This window comes from Psittacula echo, assembly GCF_963264785.1.
Source record: "Psittacula echo genome assembly, chromosome: 7".
NCBI lineage: Eukaryota > Metazoa > Chordata > Aves > Psittaciformes > Psittacidae > Psittacula > Psittacula echo.
The window spans coordinates 16,363,215-16,382,970 of record NC_137740.1 but is presented as its reverse complement, the minus strand read 5'-3'; the positions used below and the strand labels follow the sequence as shown (position 1 = coordinate 16,382,970).

The 19,756-nt window shown below is 36.7% G+C and overlaps 1 protein-coding gene across 5 annotated transcripts in view; it reads right to left on the bottom strand.

Annotated features, from left to right (window-relative positions):
* Nucleotides 1-19,756, bottom strand: part of PRKACB (protein kinase cAMP-activated catalytic subunit beta) — a gene marked incomplete at its 5' end in the record, with an annotated part of 73,761 nt that overhangs the window by 30,310 nt on the left and 23,695 nt on the right. For 2 of the 5 annotated variants that reach the window (XM_080622426.1, XM_080622427.1), the window contains one exon: nucleotides 6,489-6,675. The exons of 2 other annotated variants lie outside the window; for them this stretch is intronic. In XM_080622426.1, coding sequence (XP_080478552.1) covers nucleotides 6,489-6,675 — 187 coding nt within the window. Of the gene's footprint in view, nucleotides 1-6,488; nucleotides 6,676-8,302; nucleotides 8,468-19,756 lie in introns of those variants that run through there. One more of the 5 variants, XM_080622429.1, reaches the window with a different exon arrangement.

The window sequence follows — 19,756 nt, the reverse complement described above, 5'->3', positions numbered from 1 at the left end:
CTCATGTCACCTTTTCTTTTTTCCAAAATTTCGTACAAAAATCAGAACAAAGCATGAACCCAGATCAACACCAAAGAAATTATCCTAGTTCCACTGTCAGAGGCTAACAGGTAACATCAGGGAATTTTTGAAAGGAAGAATCCATCAGTCCCATAAGTCGCATGTACGAAGATATGGCACCTGGAAATTCCATGGCATCCTTCCATTTTCTGCAGTCTTTTCAGTAGCAGGAATAATTAGTTGCTACCTCTTGTCATTCTCCCTTAAAGGATGTTCCCAATGCACATAACTATGTACGCTGCCTCCCTTTAGCCTCACTCCTGGACCACTCCTATTCTCCAGTGCAGACAAAGCTGGACAATAATTCAGCAGTCTGTCAGCATTGCCCACCCTCTTTCCTCATACTTGTCCATCTGTCTCCACACACATTTGGTAACTACTGCATTATGAGCATAAATGTCTATACCAGCAATTACCTCTATCTACAGTATTTGAAAGTACTAGCCCAACCACATACTTGGTGATACTTGGGATCATTAAGCTTATTCCTAGTGAAACAGAATATCTAGCAGAGTAGCACCTTTCAGAGCTAGGAGCTGGGGCTATGGAAGTTACAGTCTTATCTGTTCAAGAATGTTCTGCTGTTCAAAACCAAACCCACAAAACCAAAGAAATAGAAAAAGAGTTTTTCCTTCTTTCAAGTCTTTTCAGAAAAAAAATCACATAAAGTGAAGCTCATAAAGTGAAGAATGGGGGTGCAAAGAGGGGAGAAGTAAACCAATTGTACCTGCAACTGAACAAAACCTTGTCAGTCTCTCACAAGGAGGATATGATTTTATTCACTGATGGTGCAAAGTGACACCGCTGTAGTGAAGACCACAACAAAAGTGCACTAAAAAGCAGAAGTTGTTTACACAGGGAAATGCTTACAGCAAAGACAATCTAATCCTCACTTGACAAAGCAAGATTCTGTCACCTTCCCCTTGTCAAAATTAGACTTCTCATTTATAGACCTTTTTGACTGGGAGCTGACACTTCGTAGAAGTTGCAGCTATTTATTTCTATTTTTAATGGAACTGGGAGCCTGGATGTCAAGATGAATGAAATCTACAGATGCAAATTGCAGAATAAAGCCCCAGGGAAAAAAAAAAGAAAACCAAACCAAAACCAAGCCCACCACCTCCTAGGAAAATAAAAATAAAAATCAATCAATCAATAAAACACCTTTAACCTCTTTTTCACCTCATTCATAAAGAAATATTTTCCCTTAAGATGACTCAATCACACCAGTATCTCCCCGCCAAAATACCCCAACACTCAAGCAGCAAAATTCAAAATTCAGAGAGTTGATTTCCACAAACCTTAATTCCTGAGGAAGCTACAACCTAATAGTAAGAGAAACAGAGAAAAGGGTGATGGAAAACCCAGCCTGGTAACTGGTGAAAAGCAGAGACATTCTGACCCAATAAGAGACCTCTCCATCAATGGACAAAGGCGGCAGTGTGCTGTAGAGAAGCGCAGCAAGGCTGTAGGTTTCAGCCTCACTTCCAGAGAGGCTGTGCAGGGGCAGGTGTTGGTGGGGTGGTTTGGCTGCTGTGTATTCCAGCACCCCACCAGCATCCTGCCTGCCAGCATCCCCACAGGGCTGCAGGGAGCACACAGTGGAAGCCAGGCCACCTCCTTCAGGGACAGATCGCATTAAGGTTTACTTGAACAGCCACAGGGCTGTAACCTAAATCTCCATAAGGTACATACAAAGTTCTGAAACCTTGTTTTATAACTGTACCAGTTCCGATATCTGTCTGTTGTACTTTGTACACCAAGGAAACAACAGCCACACTTTCTAATTGCAGAGAAGATGACCTCAACACATTTGTATGATGTAAATATATATAAGCTATATATATAAAAAAGATGTTAGATAAGGCAGTGGGATGGCTCCTCCTACTCTTTTATCTCATGCCATGTACTAAAGTGAAACCGTTGTAAAAATGGTCCTTTAAATTCACAAATAAAGCAAAACTACACAAACCCCATATACATAATTAACTCTTCATTCTTTCAAGCAATATCTAAAAATCTCAAGTCATCTTTCAAAGCTCAAGACTATCTGCTTGAAACAAAAAAAGCAGCATTTCAGGAAACGTATTAGAGCTTTTTGCAAACAATTTCAACTGATAGCTGTTTCCAAGGAAATAAATGTGCAGAGTTCATATATTTAGATACAATTTTCAATAATATTCCAGGAAAGAATACAGTACTTCATAATTTCATTAAAATCAAAGTACCTTGTAATAAGTAGTCACAATGGAATTGGAAAGCAAATACCTGCCTGTAAGTTTACTAGATCTATTATAGTATCTCATTTCAAATGAGAATCCCCTCCCCTACTTCCATGAATGACCTCAACTATTCTGCTATCCCATCATTTAGAAAGAGTAAAAACCATAGAAAAATAGGCTGGTTCAGATGAAAATCAACAAAAGCCAATTTAGAATTTTTATGTGACAATTATAATAATTTCAGAAGGCCTCTCTGATTTGTATCAGTTCACATGAAATAATTATGAGTGGCACAGAAAATTAAGTGAACCGATACGTATATCATTCAATTATTAAATTTTCCAAATCAGATTGTGCCTTACTGATTTGTAACAGTTATTTCTAAAAGAAATATTTAAAATAAAATTTCAAATACTAAGTACCAGTTATGCAAAGCAAAATATTTAATAAAAACTGCAATACTTTAATATTTTTTAACAGAAACCCACAGTGAGCCGATTACAAAAACAAAGAGATCAGCAGTCAATGCAGCTATGCAGACAAGAAAGAGAAACCTAGTAGATTTTTCCTGTGAAGACTGAACAAAAAAATCATGATAAAGGAAATAGAAAAGACTTACCATTCATGTTGAAAAGCCAGCTTTCAGAAACATATTGCTCCTAATATTAATCCAACGGCTGATGAAGTATTTTAATCTCTACCAAATCAGTGCTCCAATATCTAAACACACTTACACAGTAATTGGAAAGAGAGCACACAGAATCCAGAGAGCTGCTCTTCCTTATAAGCTCCTTGCGATGCAAAAAAAAAACCAACTATGAAGCACAAGATACCAGTAGTAAAACAAAATCAATATTCAGGACACAGGGATTTAGTTTTGCTCATTAAACTACTACTGTTCTGACCAGTGCTACCTATTCATGTCTAAAGCAACACAAAATGGCAGGGGGAAAAAAAAGCATGCAAACACCAGGAGGTTTTAAGATGTTCTCAATTATATCAAGCACTGGTTGTTTCCATGGCAACCTTAGACCAGAATTATCTGTTGACTTGTACCCAAGTAGCAGTTATTCTAAAGCTTGAATCAATTCACACAATGTACTCTGTACATTATTTTATCTTTCACATATATTTTTCTCTACACACACACACACAGATAGTAATTATTCATCTAAATCTCTGTAAGTCATTCCATGGTATTGGGAAGTATACTGCTGTTATTTTGAATCAGTTCGTGACCAAATAATATTCCTTTGACTATTCATCACTATTCATCAGTTGCAATTTAGAGACAGATGAGGATGACAGAAAGACACACTAATGGTGACTCTCCTGACCATCTGAGTTATGCTAGTTGATAACGTGTTCTCTTATTATGCAAATTTGCAAAATATCTGTATCAGTTAAAGAGATTCACACTGATCTTACTGTCTCTATATTCAAAACCAAGCAGCCTCATTCTCCTTTCCTTTCCAATCTCAATCTTTGAGATTGCAAGAGCAACAAGCAACTAAGAAAACAGAACAAAATCAAAATGTAGGTTCCATACAGTTGTAAGCAGTTACAGTCAAGACGTCTAAACTAAGAACGAAATACACCGTTCCAATGACTATCATCACAGCCCTTTCATCCTTTGGCTGTGCAGCAGAACCGACCTGGTTACCAGTTCAGGCTGTACAAACACACATGTGCTCAGTCAGCTTTTTGAAACAGATTCCAAGGTCTGCGGTACCCTGACCCACCTCTGCCACACTGGATTCTGAGGATTTCACACAACATTAATTTCAAGCATCAACCAAGAATCCAAAGCACATTAGAAATACTATGTTTTACGTATCAAAATAAAGAAGCAAAGACATTCTACTTCAAAACCAATCATTGAAAAAACCCTAAGACCATAGACCACATGACAAATTACTCAAACCCACAACAGCAGACAGATAACTCAAACAAGAAGTTCACCCAGCAAGCAGCAGCTCCTTCTCCTTCATCAAACCCACAGCTTAATCAGTAACTGCTTCCAGAAGGATATACATAAAATTGAACCTGTTACAGTAGCTCATTACACCAGAACGCATAAATACATTAACTTCCTTTTCCAATGGATTCTATCTGAAACCTAAATGAGCAAAATTCTGAGAAGTCACTTTCCAAACTTTTTTCAGGTACTAAAACCAGCGCTTTTGCCTCAAGTTTAAAGAGTAAATCATGTTGTCTGTTATGTAGCTTCATCCAAGACCTTACACCAGTATTTCTAAGTTGCTGTGATATGAGCCTAATAATTTAGAATATTCAAATATCCTTGCAAGTCAAACACCAGTATATTTCTTAACCAATGCTTTTTCATTGAACTTTCTGTAAAATTAATCTACTACCCAAATTCAGTGATGCTAGGCAATTCTATGACATTGAACTCTCAGGTATATAAGACAAAACAAACAAAAAGTCCAACACTCTGTTTTGCTTTCATTTCTTACAAATCATGTATTTCTCTGACAATATGAGTCAATTGTAGACAAAAACACTCCCTCCACTCTACTCCTTATCTTCTCTATCACTCTTTCACCTACAGTGGTAGTGAAATGAGAATCTTGAAATGCATACTTAGTCCATGTGCACTTGCAGTATTTTATCATTTTTAAAAAATTATTACAAATTGAGATTAAAGGTTTAGGATAAAGATTATGAATTTCACCCCAAAACTAAAGCTACATACTTAACCACCATTCAACTACCAGCTCAGTAACTTTGGCTCAGAAAAAATGCACGCAACCACTGTGCTTAATTATGACTCAAAATAGCATTTGTGGAACAGCCATTTTCACCATGTTTATCATCAAGAGACATGACAGTCCATTTCCTCATCAAGCATGTCACACGAGGAACCCTGCCTTAACTAGAGGGGAAAAAAGTAGTAGAGACTTGTACACAAACAGGTCACAATTTGTGTCAGTAGGTCAATACCATTTTGTTCTTCATGTTCTATATACAAAAATGCTTCAGAATTATTTTTCCAAATAGCTATTTACATAAAAAAAGAAGAGCCTGTACATAAGCACAAGTATGCCTCTATTTTTACCAAGCTAAAAACATTTTGGAGAAGTGGAAGCTCAGAATTTATGCACTTCCATCATTTATCTTCCCAACAAAACCAGTCGATCCTTTCCCCTCTCATTTGGGAGCCCTAGATTTAATCTATTTTAGGCCAATGCATTAACACCTTTTTGTTTCCATGTTTACTGCTTATCCTCTGAGAACAGATTCACTCCCTACTCAAATAATATTTTAAATTGCAAGCAGGGAGATGTATAAAACCAGATTTTCTTCATGGCAATACTGTGATGCTAAGCACTTCCAATAAGGCATATTTTCCACTGAAATAATTGTGCTATCTCAAATCCATCAATGAATCTGAAATCTGGAACAAAATTATCATCTATTACCATATTGTAACATTTTAAAATGAGTATTTAACCACAGAGACAATAACTGCTTTGCAAAATAATGCACGGCTTTAAAAGAAAAATATGAAAATCAAATGTCAATTTATTTAGATTGTGATATTTTTTGAAATCTCTCACTTATTACCCAAAATGCAATCATGAAAAGTTTTAATCCATCAAAATAATATTGTAGACTGTGCACTAATCAAGAAATTAAAACTAATGATAGTCAGCACATTGAATTAGTAAATAATAGTTAAAACCAAAGACAATTTTATGGTTTAATACTGGATAGAGTATACGTACAGATGATATATCTCTTAAAATGATGAATGATAAGAAGCCCTGTAATTAGAAGTTTAATCTGTGCAGCAATGTCCGCCTATTACAGAGTTTAAACATTGCAATCTTTAAGGAGTTTTCTATTTCTGCTGAACTAGCTGATTCAATTTGAAAATGAAGGAAGTAATTTAGAAGTAAATATTGGGGTGAGGGCCTGTCCAAACAAGTCAACTGTGCTTTATGAGAAAAGAAGGGACAACAGATGAATTATTCTACCAGCCACCAGTCCATGAGCCAGACCCCCAGCCCCTCTGCCAGATGCAATATGCTATTCTTCAAATTATTACCTTTAGGTAATGAATCATAAAATTGCCTCTGGAACGTAACACAGATCAGCGTTCATATTTGATTACAAACATGCAAGTTCTGCACTTTCTAGGCAAATGAAGAACAAGTATCTATAAACAACCCCCCTACTTACTTGATTTGTCCCATAGGACAGCAAGCTCAGAGCAATGTTGGCTCCCATTTTCCAGAGCTGCTCTCTGTTCATGTGCACCACTCTTTGAATGCCTGTGGAAAAGGCGATTAGCAAAACCTTCCAGCCTCTGCAGCGCTGTGGCCGTCCCTGTGCACTGGTTACAAGGCACCTCCTTCTGAGCTGCCATCTATACACACCAGTGACTTTTACAAAAGCAAAAGAGAAAATATCTAAAGGGAGCTGGGCAACCCAGAGCCACTCAGAGCTATGCATGTGTCAAGCTTCCTGTATGCAGTGTTTTCTAACCACTACTCTCTTCTACTTCCTGTTAAGAAAAGCTCTATAATATACTGGTTTATACTGCTCAAAGTCTCTTTTTATGTCAATCAAAAAGTGGGTTTGTTTTGTTTGTTTTTAAATGTGTAATAATCGCTACAGCATGCATTCTCACAGCTTTTTAATACCTCATATTTTATATTTAAATACACATTTTAAGTTAAAATACTACAAACGACTTGTTCAGAAGCAAAGATCAAAAGGCAGATCTTTTTTTTTTTTTTTTAATTTACCACAACCATGCATGAACAAAAGTGACTGTTCGGCAGTTCTTCCCCTGTTATTGAGATGGAGTACTACCATCATCACAGCAAACATAACCAGTTGTAATCTAATCATTAGTAATCGCATGTTTTCAACTAAACAACTTTCTAAGTAAGGAGTTTACTTGCACAAACTACTGAATAAGCTATTATTTTATTATGGGGGAAAGGGAAAAGTATTATATTTCTCCTTTGAAAAAAATCAGACTGAAGAAGTAGAATTCTAACATTCATATAAACATAACTGCATTGTACTTATCCAAATTGGATTCTGTTTACTCTAGGAATGAACCAAATGCTTTTAATTTTTTCAAGAATAAAGCACCAGAACAACCAGCACAGGCAGATCCTTATCTAGCAGCATGCTCACTCTTCCAGCCTCAAAGGCCGCTGGAAGGAGAATCACAAAGCCGCGATCACCAGCTCCTGACATTGCTTATGTAAAAGCTCTGCATGCTGGTATTGTTTAAGAAAGTTTCTCATTCAAAAGAAATTTGAGTATTTTCAACTGTACAGGAAGTCTACAAAGCATCACTTTTAACGGCACAAACCATAGGGATATAAACTGAAAGCTGCATTTAACATTAAATTATATTAATTTGCAAATTATGTAAATTTTGCATGCTTACAATGGGCAATACTAAATATTCATTTTGTGAAAACGGAAACACATACATTAGGCAGGTTTCCCAGTGTACCCTCTGCACATGTAAAATGCAGCTTCTTAAAAATTTAGGCTACTCTTAAGAAAGATCGAAATAACTTTCCTACAATCTGTCTCCTGTCTTACAGTCAACACGTGTTAAAGACATACCTCTCGATTTTTACCATCATACTTCTCACTGAATAGTTTTCAAATGTCAGCAGATATCCATCCTTGGACATTATATAACTATTTCATAACAGCTCTGTGCTTCAGAAGAAAAACCATGATTACAAACTGCCTGTGATAACGATAAAACAATAAAAATGCAACTTTACAGATTTGGCTACATTCCTCCTAATGGGCACTTCTTAAATTCCTGGTACCGGCCTCTGTCAACACAAGAGTTTAAATTTCTAGAGACTATATGAAAAGCACAGGAACACCCTTTGCTTTCAGGCTCCAGATACACTTGAAAACATATTTTCCTTCTACAGAACCTGTTCAAAATTTTGAACTAACTATCAAAATGCTTACAATTAACACACCAGTTTGCAAATCTAGATGAGAACCTGCTATCTGGTGACCAGGCTGCTCTCCCCAGTCAGGGCCAGGTGCTGCAACCGTCCCTGGATGCCAGCCCATTGCAAGTCCTTCTCCACCTTTCAGTTTCCAGCTTTTCACCTGCTTTGTTGCAAGATCAATGCTGACTTCCATGACATCCCATCAGGTCAAGACTGCTGGAAGAAACAAGAGCTGGTGAAACCTACAGGAACCCGTTTGCCTTATCAAGGGTTACAAATAACCAGAGGGGATATGTTATGTGCCATATATAATCAAATATTTTATGGCAAAGTAATGCTATGCTGCCTGTCATACAGCAGTATAAGATACACTTTGACAATAACAGGATACTTATTTCTCTGCCTGGTGAACTTTCTGGTGCTGGAAGAGGCCCTCTGGAATTGTACAGCCAAGCTCCCCTGTAGCTCACTGCAAGTCCCTGGGCATTCAGGGAATCCTTCCAAGAGACTATGATTTTCTCTGACCTTGGCTGTTTTCTCCAGTAAATAAATGCACCTGGTATGATGGTGTGCTCATCTTTTCCCTCTTCCCTGCTGCGGTTCTGAGCCTTTACACTACTGCCATCTTATCTTTCACAAAAGTCTCCAACTAAGCCATTTTGTTTCCCTGATGTGAAAGAGGGTAATTTACAAAATTCACATTGCTTCACATTACGTAAGAGTCTGTCAACCCTCTACAGTCAATGTAGAGGTGTGGGAACAATCAGAGAGCAACTCTGCCCACCAAAATTCAGAGCTCTGAACGCACCCAACTAACCTGGATGCTTGAGTTAGGTGCCAAAAATAGGAAGCAGAAACATCCGCCCTCTGAGATCACAAGAGTGAACTGGTTGAAGTGAAAACAGGTTATCAAAAAGGGATTGTTCAAAGATATCCTAAGAAAAAAAACTGCATTTGACAGAATTTTACAAACTATTGGCAGTGAACACTCTATATGCAAAACATGAGAAGAAAGTACTGGTCATATTTTTACACAGATAGTAATACACCATCCTAATGTAGATTTCTGGCATTGACTGGCATTGCCCAATGATAATACACAATACTACCAAGCTGTGAGGCCCACATCTCTTCAAAAGAAGTTCACGGTTTTCAAAAGTAGAACCTTCTATTTCCTTCTAATTAATCTTTCGTCTTACCAACAAGCTTCCAAATCTGTGTGACATTAATTTATCCACACTAAGTATCTTATGTCAAATATGAAGCACAGAATCCACAAGGTCTGACAGGGTATTTTACCACCCAAAAGCTTATCAAAGGAAAAAATCTGTTTTCTGCTTGTCTTAGGATTTCCACTTGCTAGCCAGTACCGCTTTTCCTTAGAACAGTTTGTAAATCTTTAAATACAATTAAATGCTTATACAGACATGTGCAAGCACTCTTGAGGTCATCCTACTCATGCTCTAAGCTGGAAGAAGAACCTGAGCCAGGTTTGATGTAAAGCTGTGCAGTGCTTATGGTTAAGCTCTTACTCCCTCCCAAAAGAGCAAAAGCTGGCTGTACTCTAGCCAGACCATGAACATCTATATGTTCTACCCAGCCAATGCTAAGAAAGTCAGATCAGGTATATGTCAATCTCTGTGCACAGGTATGAGCCATATAATATCAGGCCTGATCAGGATGCATTCAACTTTCACCCTAATTTTTACTCTACAGTTTCTGTGGCCTATGGAACCTTTCTATTACAAAAAAAAAAAAAAAAAAAAAAAAAAGGCTTACTTCAGGTCAATCATTTAAAACACAATTAATGTTTGAAGAAATTAAGACTAGTCAGTTGCCATCTACGTCTCCTACTAGTTTCTACAGCTGGGCTGTGCTGAAAATCCCCCTGGGAAGCTCAGAATGCTGGGGCTTGGTGCCGGCGCTGTGATACTCTTTGCCTGCAGAGCTCCGTCTCTTCCAGCGCACTCCCAAACACACTTTGCTCAAACCAGCTAGGCACACAATTTAAGGAAAGAGTTACACAAAAAAAGTGCAAGAGAGAGTTGCTTCAATGTTTCTAACCAGTTTCTAAAATTCTCCTCTACAAGAGATAGCAAAGTTCCAACTTCTCCCTGCAGTCAAAGTCAACACTGAAATGTGAAGAATTTCCTCTAGGCAGAAATTTATTTTCACTAAATTCTAGCCACTACATCTTGGCAATACTTTAGAACACACTAAAAACCCCAGAGCCGTGAGTAAGAGATTCAGCTATGAATGCGAACACTGTATGTGCAAGTTACAGTATTTTGATAAATAATAGTTCAGTAAAAATTTTTAAGGTAATCTTCCCAAAATTTATAAAAAACAGAAAAGGGCTAACGCTGTGGTCCTCTAACCTGATACCGGCAACAAAACCATTTATACTTTTCCTGACAGCCAATCCATAACCCTGTGAACATGTCCCAGTGGTTCATGCCCTGTGTGCGTCTCTCAATCATAGGTAACAACATACAGCACCATAACCCAGACACAGACTCTTTCAGCTTCTTGCTCAGAAATTATCAGGACAATGCAGCTACATGAACAATTTATTTTAATCTCTGCTAGAACGTAACTTCTCAGTTCCTAAGAAGCAATTCTTCCCAAACAGTCAAGCCTTAAAAATTAAGGATTAAGAAAGAAAGCACTCTCCTTTCCTCAAAGAATTGAGCTGGTTGAGTAACAGCATGATTTGTACACTCTTGCTTTAATTAAATAGAGAAAAATGCACATATTATCATATTAAAAGATATAAAATGTTTCCCAAGTAAAGTTACCATGGAATTCCTGAATTTTAAAGAAGTACAAAATAGAAAAACATTAAAAAATACAGCACACCTATATACCTTTGAAATGTATTTACTTTATGCCTAGGATCTATTGCCATACCTCTCAGCTTCATACACAGAACTGAAATTTCCTCATGCTATATCAAAACTGGGTGTCCTCTCTAGTGTTTCATGAAGGTTAACCATGAACACATTGCAATCAAAAACATATAGGAGTTTTAAAGACAATTAACTTTATTCTTTGATAGGACCTTGAAAAATGGATCCATGACACAAAACAAATTTCAGACCACCTACAGCTAACTAAAATTTAGGTCTTAATTCCAAACCTTGAAATCCCGTATTTCCTGGTTACCTATGAAGCCAAGTCTCCATCTGCCTGTTTATGCACGTTCTACTTCTCTTTAATGGCTAAATAAAATATTCTTTTTTTATCTTCTTATTTTAAATATTTAAAATAACTATTTCTCCTTTTCAGCACTGGCATGAATCCACAAGTAAAAAAAGACACACTGTGACATTTTCTACATATTCATTTTGTTTGTAATCTACGGAAAAAATAACTTACAGAAATCTTATAAATGAATAATAAATTCATTTATTTGCCCTTTATTATTACATTAATTTATTTGTTCTTTATTACTATGAATAATAAAGAACTTTTTCTAGAGGTTAAAGAAAGTTTTTTTGCTTTAAAAATTGATGGCTTGATAAAGCACATCTCTTCCCTTATGCATCAGTTATTTCAAGAATGGAAGTCCAGCTTTAGGATTTATTACAAAAGGAGTGAGCAATTGTTCGACCCAAACTGTTAGTGACAATTCCTCCATTTCTAAGAGCTTGAGGATGTTGCTGAATTTGGCAGGTCTCTGATTGACCAATAAAATATTTCTAAGTTTAAAGATGCAGCCAATGCAATTTAATAAGAAGTATTTTGTCTAATTTTAATTAGAAAATATAAGCATTTATAAACATTCATAACATCATCTAAAACTTGTTAAGTAAGGTATACTAAAGAACCTAAAGCATTCTGTGCTATAAGCCTGAGGATATACATGTATTTTTCTAGCTATACAAACCTTGAGAGAAAAGGATATAAACCAAAATATATAGATAGCCATTTTGTAACTAAAAAAAAGAACATTTTCATCAGAAATTATGTAAACACAATCCATTCCAAGTCTTGCCAGGCATGCATATTTCAGAAAGAATTATGGGTAGAAATAGAGGCAGAAAAAGGCTTCTTGAAAAAGCAGATGTATTTTGATTTTCACTCTACATCCAGCACTATACCACTAGCTTGTATTTCTTTTTAAACATACGGAACGAAAAGCAGTATTTGTTAGTATCTCACAAATTTAATGGCTTTCCATTTTGAAACAAAAGATTTTTCAAAACATGTATTAACAAAATAAACACAACCAGTAACTTCACTGTTTAATAAAACACAAGCAAGTAAACCCTTGCAGTCTTAGTGCAGCTCTACGTGAACATTTCTTTCTACGAAGGTTAACCCTTACTAGAGAGCCCCTCTGAGATCAGTGCTAAGGCTGAGACTGCAGCACTTCTATAAATAGGACAGCCAAGAGGAAGTTGTTGCTATGGAAATGCTGGTCATGTTTCTATTTTGATTCAGTAGAGCTCTACTGGCCTCTACTGTACACAAGCTTAATTGCAGCAGATGTCTAATACTTTCATCTCTCATTTAGGAAGCATAAATGAAGGATAACATGGTCCAACAGCACAGCTTACTCTTTATCTATCATGATAGGAAAGGAATTAAAACGTAACTGAGAACTTGGGGGAAGGGGGAGAGGGGAAGTCAAATTCAGCATCTGATTTTTCATATGCAAGTAAAATCTCTCAGTCTTTCCATCGGTTTTTCTTGTTAAAATTTGACAAATTGATCCCCAAAGATGATGCGATTTTCCATGTACACCATAGCAGCAGATCAAGTTTCCTCATTTATATCAGCACATTATCAATTATTTTGAAGTCAAATAGCCTTTAGTCATAGTCCCCCATCTAGCGTTAAGAAGGGGACAGAGAACTCTATCGTTGCAAGCCAAATCTTCCACAAAACTCTCTAACTCCCCAAAGGGAACTGGATTTCTTTCCTTTCTAACACAGCTCCTTCCTCCTTGCTTTTTTAACAGCTTCCTTCAAGATGATGTGCTCACTGGTGCTTACGGTCTGGACTGACTGACACATTGCAAGAGAGAGGTTTGAAAAACATGAATAAAAATCACACAATCATTCCATAATAAAACCAAGTTTAGCCAAGATCCATCCTGGAAATAGCTGCTTTCACATAAGTACAAGAAACTTTCTGAAGGTACTTGCAGAAATCTGCTTGGTCCGTGCTCTTCTAGATCATATGCTACTCAAATAACTCTCTATAACTGCTTCCTAGCACAATTTAAGATAGTTCTACCTATAAGCTGAAGTTCTGTACAAACCTTGCTAGGTTCCAGCAAAAGAGAAAGTACCCCAAGACCTATGCAAGTAGTTTTTGTTATACTTGCATAAAGTAGTTGTCTGGCAAGACTATGTAAGGTGCTCTTGCTTTTGGAAAAAGTGAGGTCTATTAAAAACAGGTACGTGTATGGACTTACTTAAATTAAAATCCAAGGTTAAATTAGGAAGAAATTTAGCATATGACCTCAGTAACTCTGTCCCTCTGAAAAAACTAACAGCAGACAAAACGTTTTGTCCACTTAACATGCATCAAAATAACTTCTACTGTTGATTAATAATAAGCATTAATGGGTTATCCATCAAAATGACTAAAATTATGTTCCTGAACTAGAAGGCTCATTTTGCTCAATATCCAACTGTGTTACAGGAGACATTACCTGCTTGGATTCTGGCCAATCTCCCATCAGAACAATGATGCTGAAGACCTGGGTCTCACAGAAACAGTAAAGGCTCCTGCAGGTAAGCAGCTGCTGTGAAGGGCATCTTGGCTACAGAAAGCTCTGGGTAGTGGAGCTTTACTTTTTCTAGAATCTGCCGGTTTGGTCTACCCTTCCTTGGTTTAGCCACTTAGCTGTATTAAGGAACTGCCCTATAAAGGGCACATTTATGTTTGAAAAACCCTGCTCAGGACAGATCGAGCATTATGTGTCCCAAGTCCAGAGCACCTCATGTAACAAATGATGATTAAACCTGAATGATCTGCAGTCACATTTAGAGCTAATTCTTGATATAGGATAATGGGAGGAAATAAGAGAAAGGACAGTAGTAAAATGCTCACCAAAGCTAAAGTCTTGTAGATAAAAATCTTTACTATATTAGTAGCTACACTCTAGTATCAGATTCTGTATCGTACAGAGAAAGAACAGAATAATAAATACTAGAGTAACTAAAATCACCTTAGTACCCCTTCTAGGAAGCCTGTCTGCATTTTAAATGACCAGCAAATGCATTTTAAATGGCCAGAGGAATAAAACAAAACAACTGACTCCATTTTGAGCTAAATATTTTAAATTCATACATTTGGTTTTCTCCAATCATATGGCATTTAGGCAATAATTAGGAAAATACCCAAATAAGAAAGCAAACCCAAAGTTAATTCACTGGACATGATAGTGCTTTTTCATAGAATGAAAGTTTAGAGAGTGCAAATACAGTAATGGCTTTCAAAGTACGGTCTAAAGCACAGAAGATCTGTTCATGTAATGTGGAGATGGGCGTGTCTACCTATGTTAGGAACAGATCCTGTATTCCTGTGCCCTACTGTCAGACTACAGACTGTCCCGGGGAGTACCCTAGGCCCTCCACTCCTACCAGCCTGCTCAGCTTCAGACAGTCCACAAAACAGTGGAAAGATTGAATTAGTATAGATCTAGTACTATCTCCCCCAGCAGACAGAGTGGAAAATCAGCACTAAATCCTTGAAAAGTAGAGGGGATGCTGATGGTCCCCAAAGCAAGAGACTATAGAACGTGTAAATGGATATTTCAAAGTTTGTCAAATGCTCCTAATACACATCGCGCTAAGCAAGCAATATCACAGTTACAGGAACTTGCACGAATACAGAGGCATCAGAAGTACACTCCAGATCACACAGTTCCTCTACATACTGAAGATGATGACATTGGGTTTACAAAATTTGTTAGCCTACACTTAAACTGAGTGACAAATGCCATCTACTGGTTTACCATCGAAGTGTGAGGTATGAGAACTGTAATACTGAACAGTAATACTGAACAGTAAGTTTTAAAAGTACTCAGTCGTTCATTGGTAAATGTGTTATATAAACACAATTAAAGATCTTAGATATTTTTAGAGGGAAAATAATTCACACCCCAACTTTCTAATTACCGGTTATTTTTCTTAATGAGGTAGCAGTGAAGTGCACAGATCTTACTTTTTTGCCTATCTGTGAAGGGGGTTAATTTATAAAGTATAATGTATATCTAATTCCTTTCATGTAAAGTGAATTTATTTATTAGTAGTATGGATACATTCTTAAGTAGAATTTCCATTTGGATATAATACAAACTTACCAGGTTAAAGAAAAAAAGTTAAAATTAAACATTTCTCTTCTGCTATTTATGAAATGTCTTTTCCAGCTACTGGTAAGCAAACAGGCTATCTTGAAACTGAGAAAACTTTGGATTGCAAGATACAATTGCCAGTAGGCATCTTACAAAAAAATGAGAGAAATATATGACCACAAATATGTTTTATTTATTCTAGTATTTGTTTAAAGCACAAGAAAGCACAAAGCACTTTCCAGGATAAAAACACTACAAGATTAAATGCTAACTGGTTCTTTTCTTTCTTTTTCTTAATGTAAACTTGCCAAGATGCTATTTCACTTGATATTTATTATTACAAGACAATTTTAAGAATAGTAATTAAGAAAGCAGAAACTAAAATTCTGAAAGTTGTTATCTAAATCTATTCAACCAGAACCCTGAGAAAAGCTTTACAAGCAAGTATGGATAAAATACACCATTACTTGTAATTCTGTGACAAAACCCAAAATCTAACAATTCACATGGCATGTCAGCTCCACATGCAGTATGAATGACACCAGAGAAAAGATGCGATACCTTAATACTGTATCCTCCAGCAGCCACAACCTTGCAATTGCATTTTCACCCTCAAAGCAAAATGATCAAAGACTGTATTTTAAATACGATCAAAAGAAACTAGTGATGCCCTTCGCCAGCTTACAGACAGTAAGTTACAAGCTGTGTTGAACATACAATTTTTGCTTATTTTTAGTGTTAAATCAGTGCTTGATAATACATTACATCTTTATCCCAAGAAGTTCAACAATTCCGCATTTTGTTTTAAAATTAAGGATTTTCTTTCAATAAGCAGGTTCTCATTATGCTGACTAGCTCTATTATAGTTCACTTTATTAGACAGCATAAAGAATGAACTTTTCCACAGTTCAACAATATTTATTTTTTAAGTGTAATACAAACTAAATCTTGGAATTATTTTTTAATTAGAAACAAGAACATCCCTCAGTTGCAATTGTATTTACCTTTAATTTGCTTTAAAGAGAAACAGGAGCAAACAAAAATTAAAAATGTATTCTGAAAATCACTGTATTTCATCCTATGAAATACCACCAATAGCACAGAAGGTCACCTCAAAGCAGTGACAATCAACCCCATATTCTCTTAAACAAGGATACTGCAAGAGTTTTCTATACCACTGTCATCCAAAGAATTCCCCAAACTTGTATTCAAGCAAAATTTGACCACGGTAACCAACACTCCCACAGGTAAAGAAATTTTTGCAGCACAAATCCAATGCATTTGATAGTGAACAATACTACCAAAGTTCATGCTTCAATTTCCTTTCCACTGGTTCCTATTTCTGATATTTACAGAATAGAACTTCTCACCACAATGTAAGTCATCTAAACATTTGCACACCTGTAGCTTCATTTCCACCTTGGTCTCAGAAGCTAAGAGACCTACCCTGTAACAAATGACTGTCACAGACCCAAGAGCTAACAATTCCCAGCCAAAGCTTAGAGAGTCTTGCTCTGGCCTTCCCCAGATTAACTATAAATTGCTGAGGCTTATGATGTGATGACTGTTATGTATGAAACGGAGCCAAAAAAAACCCAAGTAACTGTTCAAAGATGGGTTTTTGTTTGTTTTTGAGAGATGCCACTGGTATTACTTTTAATTTCTCCTCATTAGCAGAACTCCTGCAAAGAAAACCCACCCCAAACCATGCACAGAAAACCTACACAGGTCAGAATTTGAGAACTGTGACAAGTGACAAGCGTTCAAGTATTTTCATCTTGAAAGAAGAATCTCTGCCAAAAAGTCTGCAGTTGCAGAAATGTTCATGTCTGAAATATCTGACGGCTTCACCACATACCTCCACTGCAAATTGTGTGCAGGGAAAACAGAGGATTTGCCTACACAGGCTTTACCACTTGACGGGTTCCCAGTAATAACTGGGAATGTTGTCCTTAGCTGCGTAGTGATATATTCATCCCATCCATGAACACTACTAAAACCAGTTTTGAATATTCCTATTTTGAACAGGTAAATGCTACCTTATGATAGCAATGTGGGCACCATTCTGATTTCTGGAAAGCGGAAATCCCTCTAATTTGGTAGAACTGGAAGACATTATCTCTGGAATTTATTATTTTAATCTACTTTTTGAGAAAAATGTCTCAATTCCGTAACTAGCCAGAGGCTTCTCTTCTTCCTCCTGGAAGAACAAATATGTTTCACTTAGGGATGGTCTCAGATGCTCTTAACTGTCCCTAACCACCTCAATAGAGTTGTTATTTCTGGGAATCACATGGCATGTGGGAAGACTCTGGTTTTCTTCCAATTCCTCTCAAGTTAAACTCTGCCCAAGAAAACTGCCAAAATGGGGTCCCAGTTGCAATACATTGGGCGAATCTCTAAACTTATTTCCACTATAAGATCCACCTTCCTCCACTTTTGAGGGCTGGGAGGAAATGCATGGCATCACATTTAAGTGAAGTATAAAAACAATGAACTTCGTAATTGCAATTACTCTCCTCACCCTTCTTATATGATATGAAAAAACCCAACACTTAAATGATGCAAATTAAAAGCCAAATGAATTATTATCTGAAGTGTCAAGGATAGTTTGTGTATTATTAGGTAAGCTGCTTTGACATTTCCATTCCTTTGCCTCTGTAAAGACAACATATTCAGGAGAAAACAACATCTGATATATCAGGCAAATAAGGCAAACGATGTATTATTGTAATTTTTGAAAACACTACTGGTACCTAATTTTTCCGAAAAGTTGTAAAAGGTTAACCACACTAATACACTAACACAACTCTCCACGGTTCCCAGAGAGTTTGTTGGGCATTCAGCATGTCAAACATGGCCAAGTTCTAAAGATGAATTGCTTCTGGGACTCCACATTACATGTGGTTATAAGTTCTACTTAGTTTGAAATACACAACTGAATTACCTTTTCATGAATGCCTCAAATCTGTGCAAACCCTACAATATCCACCGAAGTAAAATATTACTTCAGCACACTAAATACAGTTTCTTACAGAACTTCTCAGGGGGTAGAATGAATTATCCTTTCTAGAGATTCACTTGTCACAATTACTGGATTAACTACATCTCTGCACCCTCCTTATTATCTTCAGATATATCTTTATTAAGACCTCTGTCCATGAGCTAATTAAGAACAGATTAAATACAGTATTAGTCCATACTCCATTAACGATGACTGCTTCAGTAACTCTGCATTACATCAACCTGCAATTGGAGTAGACTGTGTACAGCTCCAGGCCCTATGGAGAATGGTATTCCAAACCCGCTAAAAATATACCATATGGATGTGAAGCTCTGAAGATACCTCCTCATTTTGTGTAGGATAACCCAACTCATGAACCCTAGGAATAGAGCAGCATACTCTATCCTCATAACTGAAAAGCTACATCACTAGTTCAGACTCAAAAACAGTCTTTATTAACAGCACCACATTAATGTTAATCACCACCCTCCACCAAGACTATAGCATTTAAAATCGTATATAGTTTATCAGTCTCGTATTTCACAGAACTAACAAAGCAGACGGCAAATTGTTCAAAAGCAAATAAAGGATACCTAATTTGTTTCCATCTTCTCTTACACTTGCTTCACAAGCATTCACTTGGATGTAGCTTATTGAGTTTCTTCCAAATACTCTACCCAGCCTACACAGAAAAGATTTGTAAATCTTTCCTAAAATCAGTTTCTCTTACTCCTTAATTAAAACAACTTCAGCTAGAAGATCAAAGCTTTACACTCTGCTGGAAAACTTGCAGCCTCTTAGCCACCCATGCTGAAACACAAAGTTTTGCTTCCTTTCTTCCTCTAAAGGAGGAGTATGTATGTATGCACTCTAAGAAAATGCAAAGAAAAGCTGATATCCTAGGTACAAATTTTGTCCTACTTAAAGCAACCAGCTCACGGAATACAGATAAGAAAAGCATACTTTCAGCAGCACTACAAACAAAACTGTAACAACCCTGACAGCAAAATGCTGGGAGTCACCTAGAGTAGGTATGAACATAGCAAGGCAACAAACCTAGTATGAACCTTTAAATCTTCTCCTTGTCTACAAAGATAAATTCTTCTCAATGCTATTAAAAAAAAAAAAAAAAAAAAAAAAAAAAAAAAAAAAAAACCAACACAAAAAAACCCCCAAAAAACCCCAA